General features: G+C 38.3%; 1 protein-coding gene across 2 annotated transcripts in view; it reads left to right on the forward strand.

The window, feature by feature from the left end:
- The window catches only part of cers2a (ceramide synthase 2a), a 29126-nt gene extending 16689 nt beyond the window's left edge, over positions 1-12437 (forward strand). The window contains exons 6-12 of one of the 2 annotated variants that reach the window (XR_013817452.1): positions 392-442; positions 733-825; positions 5709-5837; positions 6717-6823; positions 7092-7245; positions 10071-11632; positions 11834-12437. Coding sequence is in view for 1 of the 2 variants with exons in the window: in XM_079828753.1 (XP_079684879.1) it covers positions 392-442; positions 733-825; positions 5709-5837; positions 6717-6823; positions 7092-7245; positions 10071-10211 (675 nt within the window). In the remaining variant the exon portion in view is untranslated. Of the gene's footprint in view, positions 1-391; positions 443-732; positions 826-5708; positions 5838-6716; positions 6824-7091; positions 7246-10070 lie in introns of both variants that reach the window. The other variant, XM_079828753.1, reaches the window with a different exon arrangement.
- Positions 12438-24494: the final 12057 nt, after the last annotated feature.

Genomic DNA, 24494 nt, shown 5'->3' on the forward strand with positions numbered 1-24494 from the left:
TCATTTAGAACCTAAATTTAAATCTAGTGTCCAAACGTTTGCTAATCTCTATTTTTCCCCAAAGCAAATACATTTTTTTTTTTTAAACGGCTCTTTTACAGTATTTCAACTTGTTACTCGCCACAAAAATAGCCAAGTAAGCTGGCATGCCGTTAAAACACCAACTAACCAAATGTTTGACTGGTGGTTTATTGACTGGACCATTTACTCATGTTATCATGTCATACATCATGTTAGGAGTGATGGAGGAGGATCACTCCTAACATGATGGTGGAGTGATGTTTAACTTGTGTAATCTCATACTTGTGACCTGCATTGCTTTTGTTGAGATGAAATGTGAGCGCTTCTTTGTCTTGACTCATATTCTCTTCTTATTGTTTGTGTTCTGCAGAAACCTTGGTTCTACAAAATGGAGGAGATGTGGGCGGGGTTTCCAATGCTAGTATGTTCACATCTTTCATTGTTCTTCCATTGATTGTAGGTTTGAAAAGCATCTTCACAACCTTGTCCTAATCTAAGGCGATCTTTCAGGGAATTTTCATGTTGATAAGCTTACAGTATGTAAATAAGAGCAAGGATTTGAGGAGGATCTGAGAACTTTGAATTTGCCATAGGAAATATGCAAACTGATGCCAGATTACTCTACAGCTTCGGGTCATGATGACGTCTGTGACACTGAGATGACATCTTTCATACGTGATAATCATTTCTTTGTTTTCTTTCTCTCTCCAGCCGCTGCTGCCTTCTCAGTACTGGTACTACATGATCGAACTAGGGTTTTACATGTCACTCCTCTTCAGTGTAGCGTCGGACGTCAAGCGAAAAGTGAGTGTCCTGAGCATATCAAAGCATATCAAAAATCTTTTTAATACAAATTTCCCACCGCGGAATAAAAATAGGATAATTATGACATTTCATATCTTACTGTTTTGACTTTTTTCCCCTCACAATTTTTTTTTCTCTCCAAATTGTGATCTAAACTCACAGTTGTGAGTTATATAGTGACTTTTTTTCTTAATTCAATTGTGACTTTTTATCTTACAGTTTTGACTTTTCCCCTCACAATTCAGGTTATATCTACACAATTTTTACATTTTTTTCTCAAAATTGTGAGATATGAACTTGCAATTGTGAGTTATATAGTGACTTTTTATCTTAATTCAATTGTGAATTATTTTCTTAAAGTTTTGACTTTTTCCCCCCTCACAATTCAGAGTTTATATCTCACAAATCTGCATTTTAATTGTCTCTCAATTGTGAGTTATATAGTACGAACTGCAAAATATAAACTTGCAATTCTGAGAAAAGTCAGCTCACAATTCTTTATCTTGCTATTTGAACTTTATAACTTACAATTGCAAGTTTTAATCTCACAATTCTGACTTTTTTTCTCAGAATTGTGAGTTCATATGCTGCAATTCTGACTTTTTTCTCAGAATTGTGAGATATTAACTCGCAATTTGTGAGTTAAACAGTACCAATTGTGAGTAGTCAGACTTGTAAGATTAAAATGTCGCAATTACCTTTTTTTTATACCGGTACCTTTTTAAAAAAAAAATTTAAACAAGCTTCCATAGCATTCGTTTTGAAAAGTTTATTATGTACCACTGATTTGTACAAGTATTTCCACAAGATGTCTATCAGGTGTGATGTTATCTGCCGTGTTTGTGTATGCATGTGAGGATAGTTAATATTTTACTTGTGCACCTCTGGAAAATCTCATCTCATTGAGCCTAAAAACATAAATTTAAGTCTGTCTCCAGCACAAAGAATGCTAGCCAAGCCACAACAGGAAAATAATGGCAGGATTAAGTATATCAGCAGTTCTACTACATCATTTGCGTAATTTTTAGTATCATTAATTAATTGTTTTAGTATCACCCCTATGAAAAAAAAAAAACATGCCTAAGCTGGTTTTGGCTATTCTGTTGGCGGGATTTAGAGGGGGGTTTGGGCGCTTTTCAACTTGGCTGAAGACAAGCTTGGCAAAGTAGGAGACCATCTTAAACCCTCTAAGATCAGCAAACAAACTTGGGCTACTTTAAAAAGCAGTGATATTGGAGTCTCAGAACAGTATGTTCGCACATCAGGTTATCTTTTAAAGCTGTTCATGTGGTGTGTCTCATATTTAGTGCTATCCATTAAACTTCTAACCAACTGGGTGAATAAAGCATAGCTTCATAACTGAGCTGAATAAAGAGCATGCATCAATGTACATACTTTCTAAACTTTGAAGAAACATTTGAGGGTCTATTGATACATTCACCCAAAACCTATTTACATCTGGGTTGTACGTTAAATCACGTTTCCTCTAACATGGAAAAAAAAAACACCTGCCTGAGGTAATAAAATGCAAGAGATCGAATGTCACCTGGTGATGTTTTCACAAACTGAATTTTAATAGGTTATCTATTTGACATGATTGTTAGATTAATCAGTCACCTAGTCTATGGTGCTCATCCTGAACTTTGACTCTAAAGCTGTGGCAATATCATACTAATCATATCACTCAACAGAGTATGTGAAATCCAAATTCAGTGCCTTAAATTCATAGGAAAAGAGAAGGAATATGCAACAGCTATATTGCAGATGCAGTTTAGCAAAAAATAAACAAGCATAACCTAACAATGATGCACTATGTACAAGGTTGTATGCGTTTTGTTTGTTTGTGAAGAAATGCAATGATTTGGTGAGAGTATTATAATACCATGATATTTTGTAATATGCACTACCATTCAAAAGTTTGCCTTCAGTTATATATTTTTAATTAATAGGTTTAGTCAGGAGACACTATTTTAATGTACAAAATTTTACATGCTACAGTTTATTTAAAAAAAATGCTGTTCTTTTGAACTTTCTGTTAATGAAATCAGCTAGTTTCAACATTGATAATAAGAAATGTTTCTTGAGCATCAAACCATTAAATCTCATTATGGAATAAATGTTTTTCTCTAATACACATTAGCCTAGATTAATGGCACCCTTTTATTCAATAATTTTTGCAACCTCATTGTGCCAAGATAACAGCTCTTAGTCTTCTTTAACACCTAATGAGTTTGAAGAACATCTGACGAGATCAGACATAATTTCTACATACAGAATCTGTCCAGATCCTTCAAATTCCCAAGTCCATGTTAAAACCCTTTCCTCTTCAGTTTTCTGTAGGGTTCAGGTTAGGGGACTGGGATGTCAGAACCTTAATTTTGTGCCGAGTGTCCCATTTTTGTTTTGGATCACTGCCTGATGGAAGATCCAGCCACGATCATTATAAGATTTCTAGCAGAGGTTGTCAAGGGTTAATCTCTGTTGGTTTGCTGCCAAAACCAGGTCCTGTTTGAAGTTCCAGTAGTCTGACAATAGGTTGGATGAGAGCAAAGGATTTTTCTTGAAACCCTCCCAAACAACATCGTTTGCTGTTGTAGGTGCTTTTTGAACCCAAGACTATTTTCTGTCATTCTCCATCTGTGATCCTTAGAGAGTCTTCGGCTACTCGAACTATCCTCCTCGCCGTGCATTAACGCAATATATACCCGTCCTCTTCCAGGCAGATTAATAACATTTCTTGTTAATTGTTGCCCTGATGGTGGAAATGGGAATTTTCAATGTGTTAGCTATTTTCTTACAGCCATTCTTTTTGAAACTCAACAACTTTTGCTGCACAACAGGGTTGCGTTTCTCAAAAGCATCATAAGCTAAGTAGGTCGTAGAACCACTGCTACCAATGGTCTCTATTACCCCTTTTCCACCAAGGCAGTGCTAGAGCTAATTCAGAGCCAGAGCTAGTCCCAGTTCATAGTTGGTTCGACTGAGGAGCCTTCTAAGAACCGGTTTGCTTTTCCACGGGCTGAGAGCCACAACAGAGCCATGTATTACGTCACTGTATACGTCTCATCTTTCTCAGCAACGCTAGCGAGGCAGCGGCAATGTTGCCAAGTATGTGGTTTTGCCGCGGGCTGTTTTTTCATGTCCGCGGGATGAAGCGACCCCAATTATGTGATATTTAGCCCCGGGAATGCGAATTTTAGTGCCAAAAAACACATATTTTACCCCCAAATGTGATTTTTACTGGGGAATCCCCCCCTGGAACGCGATTGGGCTTGTTTTGAGTAGCAATTGGGCGGGTTTGTTGTGAAAACCTGGCAACCCTGGGCAGCGGGAAACACAAACTAACCAGGCTTGTTCGAGATGCATCGTCACTGCGCAGACCGATCCACGTATGATATAAAAAAACGCATGAGTGAATCAAAAGCATAAGGAGTCGTGTGCTCTCGCTGGACTCGTTATCATACGGCGATCGGTCTCTGCACAGCACCGCTGCGAACAAGCCATCCATCAACAATGCAAACGTTGCGTTACTATTCATTCACATGGCTTAACGATCCTACATCGGCATCAAAACACAACACAAACACAGCGAATCCAACGCATTCATGTAGTTCGCCGTAATTTGTATAGACGGAGATTACAAACGAGCAGCAGCTGTTAGCTCCATTAGCTGCTATTTCAAAAATGGTGGATCTAAAGTTTGTGTTCGTCTTGTTGACCCCGCCCCCAGCGCCTGACGTAATCGGTTCTTACTTCTAGCCCTGTTCTAGCCCAGCAATGTTTTGGTGCTACTTAAGAACCACTTTTCCTGGCTCGGAGCTGGGGCTTTGTGTGTGGAAACACAAAGAACCGATTTGAAACTAGGCTCTGGCTCCGATCTAGCTCTGGCTCTGCTTTGGTGGAAAAGGGGTATATGATCAACTCACAATGCTTTTGAGAAACCCAGCCCAGAACTATATTCTTTGGTTTTACCCATTGTGATGATTAAGGGAATTTGGCCTTTGTGTTACATATTTATACTACTGTAAAACAGGAAGTCATGGCTGGATATCATGTTCCTAGTGCTGGTTTGCTAACAATTGTAAATATGAAGGAAAATATACTTCAGATATGTTTTACTCATAAGAATTTCTAGGGGTACCAATAATTGTGGCCAACATGTATAATTTCATTTTGTTTAGATTTTTAACATACAATTTTTGGTAATGAAAGAAAGATCAAAACGATAAAGAATGCAGATTTATTTTCACAGCCGCCTTTTATAATATTTTCCAAGGGTACCAGTAATTCTGACCACGACTGAATATTAAAATAGAAAACATTTATTTTAAATTGTAATTTTTTAATTACTGTTTTTACTGTGATTTTTGATCAAATGAATGAGGCCTCAAAGGCACAATATTTAAGAAAAAAATCACTAGAACCATGTTATTTATTTTGTTGACTTGTGTACTTATCTCAAATGTTTCCAGGAATGTTTAAATCCAGAGAAATAAGCCATTTTTACCAGGCCAGAGCATTTCCGTGCGTCACCTATCAATGACATACCTGTATTACCCTCGATTTCCACTCAAATAATCTAATATGATAAAACATTGCTGCATTACCCCACATACACATGACCGGAAAAGGCGGAAGCGGCCGTCTGCGGCATGATAAAAGCTCCACGAAATCATGGCGTCATCAAGCTACAGCACTTTTGAATAAGCAACGTCTAGCGTCAAAAAAATTACATATTGTGACTTTAAGAGATTTCGTTCAAAAAATCTTTCTGCAAACTTTTGATCGGTAGTGTTCCATATTACTCCAAGGAATGCCATGTCCAAAGCCATTGTATTATTTGGTTGGTAAGGTAATATTGCCTCTCATTCTCTCTTCCTCAGGACTTTAAAGAACAAATAGTGCACCATGTTGCCACCATCCTGCTGATTAGTTTCTCCTGGGTTGTGAACTACATCAGAGCAGGAACCCTCATTATGCTGGTGCACGACGCCTCTGACTATCTCCTGGAGGTAATGGAACATCTAAAGAACATTAGCGCTGAGACTGTGTCTGTGGAGCTTTAACTTTGTTACACTTCAGTTCAGAAAAACAAACGTTTTTCAAGCAACATTAGAATAAATGTATTTATATCAGAATGTTTAACAGAATGCTTGTGGTGAGTTGATTTGTTCTTTTTGGATGGGACTAGTTGTCTCTGAAGAGGTTTGGGATATTAGTGTTTTGCAGACATGCTTTGATTTTTAATATCTGCTTTTCCTCACAATTTCAGTGAACATCATGGAGCAAATTACAAATGGGTTTTCTGCTAACTCCCTCGGAGAAGTCTAATCCCATCCAGATCTTCTGGAATTGTGGCTTCTCCTTGTTTATTTTGCTCTTTGCTGAACACCTTAACTAAAAGTGCCTGGTACATCTTTACAATGAATTAAGACCTTTTTGAAAACAAACATTCTGAGCAAAATAAATACCATTTTGGTGGTGGTTCAAGTACAGCTGGCATCCCATTCGATGTAACAATGAAACCAGTAAGGAGACATTTGACATTTGAAATAATGTTAGTCTCCATTAATATAATTGCATCACATACATAGGTCTTGCCTACTTAATTGAGTTTCGCAACATCCACATCCAGATCCCAGTCTTTCCAGTGCATGATTTCACAGGTGTCCTATATTGATAGTTGTAAGCTATAGTTTTAAATATTAAAAAATCTTGTCCAGTGCTGTTACTGAGTTTATGCTTTTAAATTCATGTAGACCCTGTAAAAGCCCGAATTAATTCAGTAAATCTACTTCAGTCTGTCATCATGGTGTGTAACACTGCCCCCTAGTGGTGCTTTTGTGCAAGAGTCAAAGACATATTTCCTGTCTCTGTCTGTCCTATAACAGTCTGCCAAGATGTTTAACTATGCCGGCTGGAGAAAAGCGTGCAACTACATATTCATCGTTTTTGCTGTCAGCTTCATAATCACCAGACTCGTCATCTTCCCATTTTGGTGAGTTAAATAATTTTCTATTTTGATTCCAAGGTTAAATCAATAATTTATCTTGACCCACTTTCTGTATGTGTCAAGAGTCATCAAATGAAATATCAAATGAAAGCTCTATAAATAGTCATTTGTGCTCATCTCAAAGATTGTTGGAAATGCCAGTCTTTAATTATGCTATAAAACTTTGTGAAAATTGACTCTGCCTTTTTCTCTTCACTGCTAGGTAAATGTCAGATGTAAAACTCTCACTTTCTCTCTTTTCTGTGTCTCTCAGGATCATCCATACTACCTGGGTGTATCCAGTGACTGTTTATCGTCCGTTCTTTGGATATTACTTCTTTAACGGGCTGCTGTTTGTACTGCTGTGTCTGCACATCTTCTGGGCCGTACTCATCCTGCGTATGGCGATCAAATTCTTGCCAGGCAATGTAAGTTAACCAACACAGACTGCACTGCTTTGGATATTTCATTTTGGCATTTCATGCACTATAGTTCTGTAACAGTAACTGATTTCAAACCCAGAAGGCAAAAATGGCCCTCTTCCCTCCCCAAAAAATCCCATAAAATATGATTTTCTTCCCTTAGTTATAAATATCAGATGCTTACATTAGCCCCTTTCACACATACAATCTTTACTGGTAAATTACCGGTAACCGATCATATGTGAACAGAACCTTTTTAAAAAAATACCGGTAAATTGGTTCCAGCTAATTTCCAATAAAGGAAGTTGTAACTTTACCAGTAAATTGCAGGTAATGTGCGCTGTGTGAACTCGGAATGAAGATTACCAGTATATTCACACATGAAATCAGAACGTGCTGACGTAAGAAGTCTGCTTTGGCCAATCATAAAGACTTATGAAGATGACTTTATTACTCTGCGCTATTTACAATAAGGTTTTTAATAGTTTTTCTTTTTAAATATGCGCTAAATGATACATTTTGACGGTTGTGTCTCGTAGCTTTTTCAATGAGTGCGTTTACATGCACGTTCTTAAGCCGATTATGCTTGATAAGCCGACAACGAACATGGTCATGTAAACGCGGTAACCTGTACACACCGGGACGAATATCGCGTACGCTTATCGCCAGTGTTTTTTGTGACGTTTTTCGGCACGTCTTGAGTGTTCACACCCAAGCGATTTCCACTGGCGACGCACCGAGTGAACGTGCACATTCGGTAGATAGCGCTCCCGGTACACAAGGTGGTGCTGCAGCACTGACACTTGCTTCTCACACAGAAGAAGAAGAGAGACAGTATTTACGTGCTTGCCCGAACCATAGACATATTATGTCTATGGCCAAAACCATTCACACACACTTTTTGCTAACTGGCAAGCAGCACTAGCAGCTCATCTTCTTCTTTGTCTTCTTACTACTTCTTCGTCGTATCAATGTGTGCTCGGCAAGACCGTTTTGTGCTTGAGCACCACCAAGTCATGTTTTACTGTCACTTCAGAAGCTCCAGGCACGTGAACAAAAGCGGCGATCTCATTGGTCAGCCAGTTTTTAACGTGCCGCGTCAAAATAAAAAAACAAACCCTAGCCGTTTTTTTAAAAATGACGCTTTTACGCCTGGCGTTTTACGCGTTGGTGGCGCCCTTTGTTTAGTCACGAGGCGTTAAACGTCGGCGATAAACTCACGCGAAAATCGTCCCGGTGTGAACAGGCCTTTAGGCATAAACCGGTCAGAACAGGTAGTTTTTTGCCTCTTATCCCGATTTCGCGCGGCATGTAAACACATTAACCTGCTTTCTGTCGGCTTATTGAAGTGCACATGTGTGATAGGTGACAGAAACGCATACTCAGAGCAGATTTAAACGCATCTAGACAGAGCGAGCATTTTGCATGAAAGAAAGAAGGAAATATATCACTAACGCAGACTCTTTTAAGACCCAGAAAATTGTAAAAATGTGTTCTCATCTCTCGTGCAGTAGAAATGGTTCAGTCAAAACGCTGCATCTGTAACTGCATGAGAGTGTATATGAGCCGTAAGTTTCCCGCTGACACATTGTAAGCTTTACTTAACATCACAACCGACATAACATATGGAATACTCAGAGTCAGATATGGAAGTTATTATTTTTGACGTCACTACAAGGAAATAATCCAATTTATTAATAAAGTCATGTAAATGCAGTTTACTTGCATTGTCAGTTTACTGGTTTGCATGTAAACGGGGAAAACTGGTTATTTCAATTAGCTGATATTTGTGAGTTATCAGCTTACACGTTGCATGTAAACGTGCTCAAGTCCCAGCCTTCTTTTCCATTCATCAGCGCTGTGGCTTTGCAGTTGGATATGCGAGTGTTGTGTTTTTAAGAGCAAACACACATTCTGTTTGATCATCATGCCTGTCACTCAGACGTCAAACAGATGTTGTTATGCGGGCGGATGAAGACAACGGCGCAGCGTTTAAAGATAATTTCCGATGACTGACATCACATAATTTACCGGTATTTTGCTGCCGATGTGTGAATGGTCTTTTACTGTTAAAAAGCCTGAACGCTGTTGCTTGTGTGAACAGCATATTTATGTATTTACCGGTAAAGTCAATCTGGTAATTTTACTGTAATTTACCAGGATTGCTGTGTGAAAGGGGCTATTGTCTTCCTTCATGTACAGCAGGTACATACGTAGTTACATTTTAAAATGCATTACAATTTGAAATATGATTTTTTTGGAATAAATTTAAGGAAGAACTGTGTCTATTAATTTGTATAGCTACAGTAACATCTTCAGCTAGTTGGCTTGAGATCATTTCCTTCTAAAATGGAACTGCTAAGCTTGGTAGTGAATGTCTTATTAGCAGTAGTTTGTGTCTCTCTCTCTTTTTTTTAGTTATGAGAAATAACCATATTCATCCGGACAGTCACAAAGAGCGAAAGCACATGTTTTTTTTAACCGCTAGAGGGCCAAAGGTTACATCTTGTACCTTTTTTAAATGGTTGGTTGACTCTCAAATTCAGTTGCTTGCCATTGAACAGTTTTTCACACAGGGGAAAAAACTAAAGTTATTTAGCAGATCGTCCACGCTGCTCTTCTCCGTACAATGAAAATAAAAGGTCTAATTAATTAATCTAATTCATTCTACAAAAAAAAGAGCAGTTCCTTTTTTCGTGTTCATGCGAAATGACATTTTTCGGTGAACTATCCTTGTTAAATGGTTTGAGTTGAAAAAATGCATATAATTATAAGAAATATGAATTGCAAGGATTTTAAAGCTTCATCAAAGTCAATTTGTCCTGCTGCAGAATATTGTGGAGGACGAGAGGAGTGACCGAGAAGAAACGGAATCTGATGATGAGGAGGACGACGAGACACCAGTGAAAAACGGAGCAGTGCAGAACGGCCACTCTCCCCTAAACAACAACCATCACCGCAAAAATGAGTGATACTAGCAGAGACGAGAGAGGAGGTACAACACTCCCCGTCATGTGCACATGGACGAGACCAACAAACTAATGTCAGGGGTGTTTGATAGATTGAAAAGGCCCAGAGCAAACACACAAACATACAATACATGTCGATATAAGTGATACTAATTTTTGGAAACAGACATACTTCAGAAAAGAGGAGCAAAATAACCTCTTCCTCCTTGCAAAATATTTAAAACACTATTAACAGGCACTGTATCATTTAAATAACCTTTTTTTTCTTCCATTCAGAGTCTGTTGTAGATTGTCTAATGTTAGTGAATCCAACATTCACTTGTTCTACTGGAAATATTCCCTCCAGTTTAGTACGCGTTTCGTACCTTTTTAGTACAAAGTTGTACTGCTGTTCATGCGTTTCTTTTCCTTTTGGACTTTTTGGGCATCACGCACATTATTATCCACCCTTTAGTTGTCAGTAAGTTTTGGCATTTTTTTTTTTTTCTGGTCGACTGTTAGATTTCCCAGTATTTGCGTTCTGAAGTTGCCAGAAACTGACTGGAATTCTTTTTCATTGTTCGTGTCTTACTTGTTCGCTTGTCAATAACGGTCTCACCAAGTGACCTTCACACGCCTGCTTTCCTTATTAAACACACGTGACCTTCATCGCAGGCGTGTGTATACCGAGGGTCTTCCTCACTGATCTTTCTCCAATGCAATTGCACTAATAAACATTATTGACCCGGTCTTGCTACATTACCACCTTATAGAGACACAAAGATTTGTAAAGCCATGATAGCCCGTTCCAAAGTCGCTGAATCGATATGCTGCTTTTTCGCATTTAACGTTTGTCCGTTAACTTGTGCTTGTGATGAAGCAACAAATGTGTGCGTCTCATATCTAATATTTGATTTTTGGCCAGCGTGTGTCCTGTAACACATTTCTGTTAAAGACTCATTCTTAGTTATATCAGTAACCCATACGAGTTATTTTAAAGATCTTTCTTTGTTGGTTTTTCATTTAAGATTTTTTTTTATTTAAGGTCCAGATTTTTTAGCAAGCCTAATAAGCTGATAATTTATGCAGTAGGTGGAAAATTGCTTTGTATGAAAACAGCAGAAAACAAAACAAAGTACTTGGCAGCAAAACCTGTAATTGATGTTTGTGTCTTTTCCATTAATATGATATAAATTATTTTGATAATAATCAGTATTGACTGTTGGATGCACTTTGTAACTCTGTCTAATGTAAAATGCATTATAATGACTGTGTTGTCAGCAAACGTTTTGACATAACTGAATCTCTGGCTTGCATTTGTGGAATTTATTGGAAATGAATTCCATAGTTTTCAACAAAAAAAACAAAACGAGTTCAGTTATGGAATTTACTCAATATGTCCTCCAGTATGTACTGTTTGCCCAGTGTCTGCTGCTTTACATGAGGTCATGTGAAACTTTAAAGGGAAAGTATTCCCAAAAATTACAATTCATCCTCATGTCATTCCAAATCTGTTTGACTTTCTGTCTTGTGTGTGTGTGTGGGGGGGATGTAGACAAACTTTGGACATCATTGATTTTAATTGTATGGACTAAAACAATATCATCTTGAAGAAAGTAAGTCGTATATGTTTGGAACGACATGAGGGTGAATGAATGATTGCAGAATGTTTATTTTTAGGTGAACTGTCCCTTTAAGTGGCATAGTCAACTGTAAGGTCAGGTATAACATCATCTTTCCACAAGATCTCTTATGATAATAATTTAAGCAAAAGTTTTACAAATTGTGGTCCAGTGTTTGTTTGTTTTTTTTCTTCTTCTTTTTTTTTATGTTGATATATGAGTATATGAAAGTCGGTGTCAATACAGGTGCACTTTTGCAAGTGGAGCAGGACATCTGTATAGGCTTTAAAAAGTTCTTTTAAGTTTCCAAATGTTTTCACAAGTGCCTTATTTGCAAATGTTTATTTGTGTTGTTTCCACGTGTGCTTGTTGTCTTTGTGTTCCTTACCTCATCGCCTTTAGATTTTTAAGCTTGACCATCCTCCTCTCTCTCACTCCTCCTCTGTTTACATCCATTCAATTTCATCTCTCCTCGCGGCCCAGTGCCAAGACCAATCCCCCCACCATGTCCTGTCAACTGTGGGTCTACCACACAAACTATTTGATCAGTCTCCCAACTGCCTGTTTTATGTTGTATTTTGTATCGTCATTATTCAATGATGAAAGATAAAGATTGTTGTGGGTGACAGTTTTCTTGTCTGCTTGTTTATTTAATTTTTTTTTTAATGAAATTATACATTAAACATTATGACTGCCTAATATGCTCTGTTAGTTTTCACCGGCCCACCGAGGCATAGACTCCACTAGACCTCTGAAGGTGTGCAGTGGTATCTGGCACTAAGATGTTAGCAGCAGATCCTTCAAGTCCTGTAGTTTTTGAGGTGGAGCTGCCGTGGATCTAACTTGTTGGTCCAGCACATCCCACAGATGCTCAATTCGACTGAGATCTGGGGAATTTGGAGGCTAGGACAACACCTTAAACTCTTCATCATGTTCCTTAAACCATTCCTGAACAACGTGTGCATTATGGCAGGGTGCATTATCCTGCTGAAAGAGGCCTAGTCTGCAATAATGTTTAGATAGGTGGCAAGTGTCAAATTTACGTCCACATGAACCTGGGTTTCCCAGCAGAATATTGCCCAGAGTATCACACTCCCTACACCGGTTTGTCGTTGTCCCATTGTGCATCCTGGTGCCATCACTTCCCCAGGTAAATGCTGCACATGTACACGGCGTTCACTTGATGTAAAAGAAAACGGGGCTCATCGGACCTAGCGACCATCTTCCACTGCTCCAAGGTCCAGTTCCGACATTTGCATTAAGGTTTGTAGATTTCAATTGTGGGCAGGTGTGACTTGTCCCACAGTAGACATTCTGTTGGCTCGGACCAGATGAGATAGACTTTGTTGCCCTCGTGAATCGATGAGCCTTGGCCGCCCAACACCCTGTCACCTGTTTGTGGTTTGTTCCTCCTGGGGCCACTGTTGGTATATTCTCGCCACTGTTGACCGGGAGCGACCCACAAGTAGGGCTGGGCGATATGGCTGAAAACTGCATCACGATATAAGTGTTTCATATCGGTCGATATCGATAATTATTGATATTTTTATGACCTATTTAAAATGAGGACCAGAAGAACATTTAAAGAACATTTTTATTTTAAACGTAACCTTCCTCTGATTATAATCCTCTCAGTTATAAAGGCAGAAATGTCAACACAACCATGGAAAACACTCAAATAATTAAAATATAAACACCAATCTAAAATCACAATGAACACTTAAAGGGTTAGTTCACCCAAAAATGAAAATTCTGTCATTAATTACTTACCCTCATGTCGTTGGACACCCGTCAGACCTCCGTTCATCTTCGGAACAGTAATGAAGATATTTTAGTTGAAATCTGATGGCTCTGAAAGGCCTCCATTGGCTCAATGGCACGTTACACTCTCAAGACCCTTAAAAGGTACTGAAGACGTCGTTACAAAGTCCATCTCACTACAGTGGTTCAAAAATAACTTTATGAATCGGCGACAATAGTTTTTGTGCGCAAAAAAACCCCTAAATAACGACTTATATAGTGATGACGATTTCAAAACACGGCCTCATGAAGCTTTGAAGCGTGTAACCGTTACCGTTTAGATGCTTTGTCATAAGGCACTGATGCAGAGCACCTCTCCATGTAGTTTCAATGGATAAATCCGAAATCACCCCCTATACCCTTAAATAGGGCGCTCTTTGAGGGGACAGCCATTTGTAGTGGTGTCCAAAACGATAGTGGACGTTATTGAGTGCACTCATTCTATTCTACTTTGTACTGCAATGTCTGAATTTGCTCACTTGTTTTCATTCACTCCTTCAAGTGAACTGTATCAGTGGATTAAAGTAGGGAATAGTGATTGAGGATTTCGGATTCAGCCAAAGTCAAGAATAGCACAACGGCGAGCGCGTCGAGTATAAACACGTCCCCAAACGAACGAGGCGTGCGCGCTGTCAGTGGAGGCTCGTGCTACGGATCCAGACGAAAGTATAACAAGGCTAGTAAAACAAGTTTGTGGTATTACCAGTGTTGGTAGGGACGACAGTCTTGCATAATTTGCAGATGACATTGGTCTAACTACGGTCAGACTTATACAATCCAAAAAACTGCCATACTAGCGAGCCGACTTGTTTTTCTGTTTTATCAAAAATGTCCTCGCTCGCTGCGGCACTCGTTTTCCACTTATCACTCCACGCCGGTTCTGTTTACTGAAGAATTAAACCAACACGAGACGACGATATGGCACAACCAAACGTGATACATTGGCTGTTAGCCTGTCACTCCCTACGTTGCTTGGTTACCAGAGAGCGAGTGCCTTTGTTCATGCAACCAAACTTGCTTCGCAACCTCTGGTTTCTTCCGACGGAAATCTTTTTTTTTATTGAACGCATTTTTTATTGATACCGATTACATGTCTATCGCGTTACATATCGTTATTATTTTATCGCCCAGCCCTACCCACAAGCCTCGCTGTTTCAGAGATATTCTCACCCAGTCGCCTTGCCATAGCAATTTGGCCCTTGTCAGAGTCGCTCAGATCTTTATTCCTGTCCATTTCTTTTGCATCCAACACGTTGATTACGAGAAATGATTTTGCCGACCATTAATCTACCCAGACCTCAATATGTGGCCTTTTTAGGAGATTTGGTTTGGCTTTGAATCAGCACAAAAGTTGGTAAGATTTTGTTTAAATATTTCTGAAAGAAATCTCTTGCCCACCAAGGCTGCATTTATGTATTGCGAAATAATATTATAATTTAAAATAATTGAATGTAATTGATTCCTGTGAATTTTCAGTATCACTACTCCAGTCTTCAGTGTCACATGATCCTTCAGAAATCATTCTAATTTTCTTTGATGCTTGTAAAAGTAGTAGATGCATAAATACCAACTGTCACAATTCCCCAACCCCTTTTAAGAAAGAATATGCCAATTAAATGTAATATGTGAATGTATCACTTAAAATGAGGGAACGAATTAGTAAAAAATGCCGACATAATGTAATTAATTTGTGGCCATGATATACATAATTTTTTTTCATGCATGTCATATTCAGGGCTCCATACTAAATATTTGTGCCGTACATCTCTGATACCACCGTTGTAACTCTCCACTGTTGTGGCTACCTGACTCTCCCCTGTGTAATGAACCTTGGGCCACATTACAGTTAACTGCCACTTTAATATCTGATCAGTTACCGACCACACTATGACTCTTAGCCTTAATGCAGGGTTATGGGCTGAAATCTGATCTCAGATCAGCAATTAGCGTGATCACACACTGACTGTAATTGGTCCTCTATGGTAATGTGGCCGTGTCACTTAACCACACATCCACACACAAAGGTCACCGCGGCTGCACACTTGGAGTTCAGTTCTCCATGTCTTTCAGCAGTGATCCAGCGCTGTCCCATATCACTGTGATACTGGCCTACGGGTCATTTTAATCATGTGCTATATGTGTAAGGTCTATACAGCTCTGACCAGAATGGGATGGGACATTTAAAGCAGGTGAGTGCATGATGCCAAATTAATTTATAACAGAGGAAGTGTTATCTAACATGCCTAATTTTGTGCTAAGGTCTCCAGGAAAGAGACTGACAATATAGAAATATTTTCTAATATACTTAATATAATTATTGCAAAAATGAGGCATGCATATATACACTACAAGTCAAAAGTTTGGAATAAATAAGATTTTGAAAGAAGTGTTTTTTGAAATAAGTCTCTTAATCTCACAAAGGCTGCATTTATTTGATTAAAAATACAGAAAAAACTGTGATATTTAGATTTTGTTTTCTATTTTGATATATTTTAAAATGTAATTTATTCCTTTGATGGCAACGCTGAATTTTCAGCATAATTTCTCCAGTCTTCAGTGTCACATGATCCTTCAGAAATCATTCTTTCATGCTGATTTGCTGCTCAAGAAACATTTCTTATCATCAATGCTAAATAAAAAAATGTTAATTGTTCTTATTTTTATGTTATGTTATTGTGGAATATATATATATATATATATATATATATATATATATATATATATATATATATATATATATTATCACTAGCAATCATATTTTGTTATTATTAACTAATTCTGAGGGTATTTTCTAAGATTTTATAAACGTGTTTTGTCCGGAAAACCAGGAGCAATGGACCATTTCTGACCATTTTATGATTAAAAACCTTGTCAATTATACATAAGCATACAACAAAATTCTAAAAGTTTAGTCTTTAAGTCAAAATTGCACTATTGAAAAATTCTATGTTCATGGTGATGATAAATATTTAAAGCGGTGTAATGAAAATAAAATATTTCTTCTTTAATTCATATTAATATTATCAGCAATTAACGTTAAATAATTCAATGTTTTAATATGTAACTTAATTTTAATATTTTATTCCTAAACAGCTGTGGTGTATATAGTGCCTGAAATGAGATCTCCCTCCATGGGGCATCAGAATAGTTGTGCATTGGCTAAGCTTTATTCAGTTACCCTAATGAAATCTCTATGGGATTGTTCATTATTTATAAGAGGTTTTGGAAATTACTCCATCTCTCTAGCTTACTCAACAATTACTTCCTCTTTCCTTCTTTCTCCCTCCCTTTGTAGAGTGTGGAAACCAACTGAAAAGGATATCTCAACTACATCACCTCACTCTTTCTTTCTCTGTTCATTTTCTGGCTTGGCGGCCAATCAAATTAAAGCTATTGCCTCCCTGCATTGACTCAATTTCCCCTCACGATGCCCCTGGTGGTGAACTTAATTGCAGTCTCGTATTGTCTTTCTGTTCTTGGCCGCTCCCCTCTGTCACATTCTTCTTTGTCCTTCCTTGCTTTTTTCCCTCGGTGTGACGTGTCCTTACCTATTCGGTCTGAGGCCTGCTTGAGTTACGGACGCATTTGAACCAGGCGGGTGACTGGACCACGGCCTTCAGCAAAGGGCAGAGCTTGGTCCACGGCCAGGCTAAACCCAATGTCATTCAACTCCTGTTAAACTATTCATAATGGCTTAGATGCCAGGAGGAGGCCGCAAATATTCAAATGCTCTGTTTGATGAATGTCCACACCAGGTGTACTTTGAAGAACAGAGACGTTTGACTGAAAGATTGTCAGAGGGAGAGCAGAGATGGTAATGTAGAAGTGTGTCATGTAGAGGTTAGCATGGGGAACTGAACATAGCCAGAGATCTGAGGTCGCATATATCTTTCTGCAGTAAAGCCAGTCCCATGTTGTGTTGTGATGAGCTCAGTGAAAAGATTGTTCTCTCCAATAAGTGAGAGAAATGTCCATTATACTGTACATACCCCCAAAATAAAACAATTGTCCATCTAATTAAAAATGACTGTTTTAGCCACTTCATGCATATTGTTAGCTTAGCAACATGCTCAATTGCTACAAGTTTCCCAAAATTTGTCACAAATTGTGTCACTTTTTTAGGTTTCAGTTATGTAACCTTATTAACAGTGCAAATAGTCTAATTTTGTGGTAAAAAAAAATCTATTTTCTGTTGTCAGTAGTGTAGCGATGTATGTAGCATGTCACTTTCAAACCAAGCAGTTTGCTGTTGGTCAGCGCAGCGAATCTCTGTGATCATCTTGACTAACTTGTCAAATCTGCGTGAGGAAATAATTTGCGCTCTCGCAAAATTCCCAATCGTGTGAATAGAGTGGTTGCAGATATGACATCACTTTGTAGGCCAAAACGTGAAAGCAAGTTAGCATCTTAGCACTTCCGGTTCTATCGTCCAGAAGTCACTGGGTTTTGGTCAAATGGCTGAAAATAAGGTCTGTGGTAAACACAAGCTCAAAACACTTTCAAGTTTTATTCTACAACATAAATACATCAATATTACACCACTTGTGATTTTTTTTGAAGCTGTTAAGTGTCATGAAAAAGCCGGTTGCTAAGTGGCTAAATGGGACTACAGAGACTGTCGAGGAGAGTAAACGTCATCACGCCAAACAGGTAAATTCAGTCCGATTTACAGTCTCTATATGCTCTTATAAATAATTCTAACTCAAAAGCTCTGGGGAAATGTTTTTAGATAAACACTGGAAGAATTGTCAGAAGCAGTGCTGGTGACATTGAAGTTTAGCGACCGTGGTGGTGTAGTTCATTTATAGTTTACCTTTAGCTTTTTACTTCTGGCGACTGCATTTTCGGCTTCAAAATTCATAAAAGTTGTGTTCATCGGTGATATTTGTCTTGATGGACAAAACTTGTAAGTATCATAAATTTTTGTTGATCAAAGAGCTTTTAGCGATAATCCAAAAGTCTATGGCAAAATCCTATTGAGTTTTTGTTGAGGGAACCAGTTGCGATGCTAACTGCCGATTGGCCTACAAAGTGACGTCATAACTGCACCACTTGTCAGGTATGACATCACTTTGTAGGCCAAAATGCGGAAGCGAGTTAGCATTTTAGCACTTCCGGTTCCATTATCCTGAAGTCAATGGCTTTTTTGAACCGGGTTTTGGTTAAATGGCTGTCAACAAGCTCAAGACCAGGGTTGCCAGGTTTTCACAAAAAAAACCGCCCAATTGCTACTCAAAACTAGCCCAAAACAAGCCCAATCGCGTTTCGGGGGGTTTCCCCGGTAAAAATTGCGTTCGGGGGGGTAAAATGTGTGTTTTTTTTGGCAGGGTTCCCTGCAAAAATGAGCATTCCGGGGGCTAAATATCACATAATTGGGGTCGCATCAACCCGCGGAAGCCCGTGGAAACCCGCGGACTTGGCAACACTGCTCAAGACACTTTCCGATTGGCCTACAAAGTGACGTCATACTTGCACCCATAGATATACATAATAAATAATACATACCGTAATAATGTCTCGTCCGCGCTGCTGGCCATTGGAGGTTGACGTCCAAACCTGGCGGCCATCTTGTCACAGGCAGCTCGCTCACTCGTAACATTGTTTTCTTGGGTGCTTGCACTTTTTAAATAACCATAACTTGCTAAATTTTCTACCGATTTTCAAACTGTTTGCTTTGTTATAAACGTCTGAGATGTAGTTATGACACTGCATACTTATGAAAAATGATTCATAATTTGTTCAAGCATCCATAATTATAGCCACGTTAATAACGTTTGTAAGAAACCAAACCATTTGTAAATCCGTCAAGATTTCAGTGAGAAAAGAGTATTTGTGTTCATGCAGATCACTCGCCTTACATCAGGTACCACAGAGCCCTGCCTGTGACAAGATGGCTGCCGGTGATGATGTTAGAGACTCCGCCGTAAGACATCTAGCTTTTATTATGTATATCTATGCATGCACCACTCTATTCCTTTTGAAATGGCTGGATTTCGCCACGCCTGTTGCCAGGGTCGCAGTTTTCCCACACAATTGCGCTATTTTTAAAATGCAATCGTGAGAAAAATAAAAACAGAGCAGCGGGTTGTGTTTGTTTTATAATGTATCGTGACCACATAAAAAGTTAATTGTGGAAATTAAAGGACAATACGTGTTTTAGGGCAAAAATTGCCATAGCATTTTATGGGTAGGCTTTTCAGTGTATTACATTGTTAGTGTCATTCATATTTATAGCTCACATTTTAAACAACATATGCAAAGTGATATCAAAGACAGAGTAAAATAAGAATTAAAAGGCTACCAAAATAAAATAAAAAAAATAACTGAAGAGGAATTAAATAGCCTAGCAAGTCTATTTTTAGGCCATTTATAGGAATCCTGAAGCTGTCGACTGTTATTGGATGGGGGGGAAATTAGGCTAGTTTTCATTCCTTTTGGCTTGGTTTTGATAGCCTGACTCTCGTACATTTCATTTGTACAGAGAGTCTGGCCACTCTCCATTGACAAGCGTTAACTTTCTTGAAGGCGGGTACTCTGTTGAAGTTTAAAACTATTGGATCTGCCCAGAGCCACTCTGGATCTGCCATAACCAATCGCTAACATTTGGTCGTGACGCATGTCATCTCAAACTAGCGCACGACATCAACGTCATCGTTCTCAGCCACTCCCTCTGTTCGCTGATTGGACCGGTTAAAATTTGACCGGAGAAAACCAGAGAATATAAAGGAAAATGAAAATTGAGCGGAAGTACGTAGGAGGGCGGAGCCAAGCTAAGTTTTGAATCTGCTTTGGGATGGAAATATTTGTAAGACCTGGGAACAACTCTAATAGCTGCACTTTTTGTTCATCCCATTTACCATTGTTTGGCAAATGTTTGCGGGCAAGTACAGTCACGGATCCATGCGATCAGGAATTTCATGTGAGGGTAAAATTTTCCCCCACAAATTCCTCGAAAGGTTCAAATTAGTCGCGCCATGTTGATAAACAAAAAGCTGCTTGGTTTGAAAGTGACTTCTGTGTGAGATATGCTTCACAAATTGCTGAAGTTTCGTTACTGCAACTTAGCTACCTCTAGATTTAACAGAGCCAATGACGGTGACATCTCACCCTTCAGCATCAATATCTTGATGAAGTAATAGGAACAGAGCCAGTCAAGTTTATTAAGATTTCAGTTAATTTATAATTCACAGTTCAAAGATCAATCATGCCTTAATTAATTTGACATCAAATGTGGGCGGCAAATATTTAGTTACATTGCCTGTATGATGTTACTGCTTCATTTTGATAATGATGTTCTTTTTTAATCAGGGTGATGTGGCTTTATACACCGTAAGCAAGCACTCTCGTGTTCTGGGATCCAGTTCGCAAGGGCGCAGTGAAGATCTCCTGTCAAAAAAACAAACCTTGAAATTGCACATTTGCCAGAGGGATTGCCATTGTACTCTGTCCCGGTTCTACCGAAGGAATTTGACTAAATTGCAAGGAAACAATAACGTAGGTAGGATGGATAACATCTTAATTTCCTTCAACATTGGTGCTGACTATAATTGACAAGCTCTGGCGGGTCTTTAATTGACTCTCAACACAAGCAATCTCTGGAGCAACGCACACATCACAGATGGACCAGCCAGTGCCGCCAGTATCCTGGCTGGAGATCGATGTGGATTTGGGCTTTGCCCTCTTTTTTCTCTGTCTTCTCTGCTTCTTCTTGTTTGTTACTGTCGTGCGTTGCGCTCAAACCGTTGTGGATCCATACGGAGCCATCTCCACCTCCACCTATCAGGAGGAGCAGATAAATAACTGATAGCCTGTGATATCGCGCCAATCCGACACTCTGGATGAAACACAAAGGATTTTATGAGAACTGCGTCCATGTGTTCAGAATGGAAGACTATGCATTATGCAATGATAAACAATTGTCAAATGCCCTCAGTGCATTTGTTACGTGACATCATTACATCATTTTAAACATGAAATGAGGTCTGTGTTATGCCGGAAATTAATAAAATGCTAATTATGTCATCCAGTTATGGCCAAATGTTTTAACAAGCTGGAAACAGAAGGCACTTTAAAATTGTATCATTGTTTTGTGTCCTGTCTTTTGACTTTTACATTGCATTTAGATTCATATCAGACACTTTCCTGCCAAAGGGACTAAAAATACAGAGAACAAATCACGTTGCTACAACACTCTGAGCTACCTGCTGTTTTTTTGAAGTTGAATAATAAGCACAAGGAGCCAACGGTATTTTTCAGAAGTCTTCTCACACTTTTTTTTTTACACTTTGCGACGTCTGACAGGCGCCTTGGGGCAGCTGTACGTGACTAGACGCGTAATGAAATACAGGCTCGGGGGTGATTATTGGATTCAGTGCTAAAACACCGGGCTCGTCCGGGATTTGAACCCGGGACCTCTCGCACCCTAAGCGAGAATCATACCCCTAGACCAACGAGCCAGTACATATAACGAAAGTAGGCTAGTGCAAGATTTAAGTCAATTTTCATTACGTCTTAGCTATTTGAGGGGAAAATATGAAAAATGACAAACGACGCATAAGGCTATAGTGTGAAACCGGCGTTATCTACTGTTAACGAGAGTGTTTGAGTGACCATGATAGATGTAGCTACAGTAGCCTAGGCTATGATAGAAACAACTTAGGCTATTTGTGCTTGTCTGAGAAAATTTCTAAACATTAGAAAATATTAGATCTTTATTCACTGGCCTAATACAACTGGGATTCAATTAGAATTTTAATCCAGTTTGTTTATGGCAAGCCGTTTTGACTTTTAATCGTTTACAGGACATGCATTCTTGATATCAACAATTCAATAGTTAAATGCTTATTTTTGATATCAGGAAAAAGATTTCTGCTTGTAAAAATGTCAATTCTTGATATCAACATTGAAATCACATCATCACTCAAAAAAAATACAAATTCTTGATATCAAGAATTGAATTTCAACTAGTAAAAAAAACTGTAATTCATGATATCTGTATAATTGAGTGCATTCAAATTCAATTGTTGATATCAAGAATTGATTTTTACCAATTTCATATCAGAAATACAGTTCTTACTAGTAAAATAATATTTTTATATATCAATAATTAGTACTTTGATAGGCCTACTAGTAAAAAATATACATTCCTGATATCAAGAATTAGCCTAAATTTTCACTAGTTTAGTTTTCACTCAATGTAATTCATTATATCAGAAATTAACATTGTGGTACTAGTGACAATTTGAATTATTGATATTAAAAATAAACATTTGCACTAGTAACCACATAATTATTGATATCAAAAATAAAGGTTTTTACTAGTGAGAATTTTATTTTTTACTAGTTGAAATTCAATTCTTGATATCAAGAATTCATATTTCTGTGAGTGATGTCATTTTTGATATCAAGAATTTATATTTTTACTAGTGGAAATGTAATACTTGATATCAAAAATTGCCATTGTTAGTGTAAATCTAATTCCTGAAAGAATTGGCTTTCTTAATATCACAAATTCATATTCTGGGAATTAATTAAAGTCAAAACGGCTTGCCATAGTTTGTTTTGTATTCTAAACAACCAAATTAAGTAACAACCTATGTGTAAAAATAGTTTTACACATCATACATGATTGTAAAAGTATAGCCTAAGTTTTGCCTAAAATAAAAAAAATCCAAGTAAAGTAAAAGTTGGAATAAACCGGATGTTTCTAGTGATTATGTTAATAAAATTTGTAAGTGTCTTCAAATTATAGCTAATCAATATTAGGCTCGTTTTTATTGACAATAGGCTAAATGGTTGACCAAACTGTTATTTATAAGTTAGGTGAAGACATTTACAGGACAACCGTATCACATTTAAAATACCCTCTTTTTCATGAGATATCATGGGATTTTCATTAGGCCCAATCAAGTAAAAAGAATTAGTCTAAAGTCCTTTTGCCTCCATAAGTGATGCTGCTGCTGGTGACTTCCACAATCTAAATGGGGTTTTCAGCTCTTCAGATTGGCAGGCATTGATCAAGCTGTCTCACAAACTGAGAGGCACTCTACCATTTGAACCAAATCATCTACACATGTACTAGAGATCTTTCAAAGATTACTGCCAAAGCTGGACAGCATGCATAAATAACCTGACCACAAGTCACTTATCTGATAAAATACACCTGGCTCATTTACCTCAGGGTGTTGAATAAATGCAGCGATATGTGTAACAGATAACCAGAGAAAACTAATAGGCAATCATTTTTAACCCACCCAACATTTTTTTCCTGAACATCCTCTTTTACATTTTGTAAACCCTGGGCGTGTAGCCATAGGATCTCATTGTTCTATTGTAGGCAAATTGCCCTTGGTTTTGGAATGCTGATCAGGAGCTGCTACAGCAATTGCCGTGACCCATGATGCTTCCCAGCTGCCAGTGTCTGAAGTCTCTGGTGGACACATCTGCAGACACTTGTCTCTCATGATTAGCTGGAAGTGAGCAGGCTTGATTCCTCCTGATGTTGTGTGGAAGAGTTCTGCTCACTCCAGATCAAGTACACTATTAGTGTACTTGAGGCGGCCTAACACTTAAAGGGTTAGTTCAACCCAAAATGAAAATGGATTACTCACCCTCAAGCCATCCTATAGGTGTATATGACATTCTTCTTTCAGATGAATACAATCGGAGTTAGGCCTATATTAAAAAATGTCCTGCCTAATCCAAACATTATAATGGCAGCGCAAAATCTGAAGCCCAAAAAAGTGCATCCATCCATTATAAAAGAAATCCATACGGCTCCAGGGAGTTGATAAAGGCCTTCTGAAGTAAATCGATGGTTATAAAGTAAAATATCTAGCTTCCTCCAGACCGCCTTCAGTATTCAATTACAGAAAAAGCGCAACTG

Source organism: Gobio gobio (genome assembly GCF_949357685.1).
Source record: "Gobio gobio genome assembly, chromosome: 11".
In the NCBI taxonomy this organism is placed as follows: Eukaryota; Metazoa; Chordata; class Actinopteri; order Cypriniformes; family Gobionidae; genus Gobio; species Gobio gobio.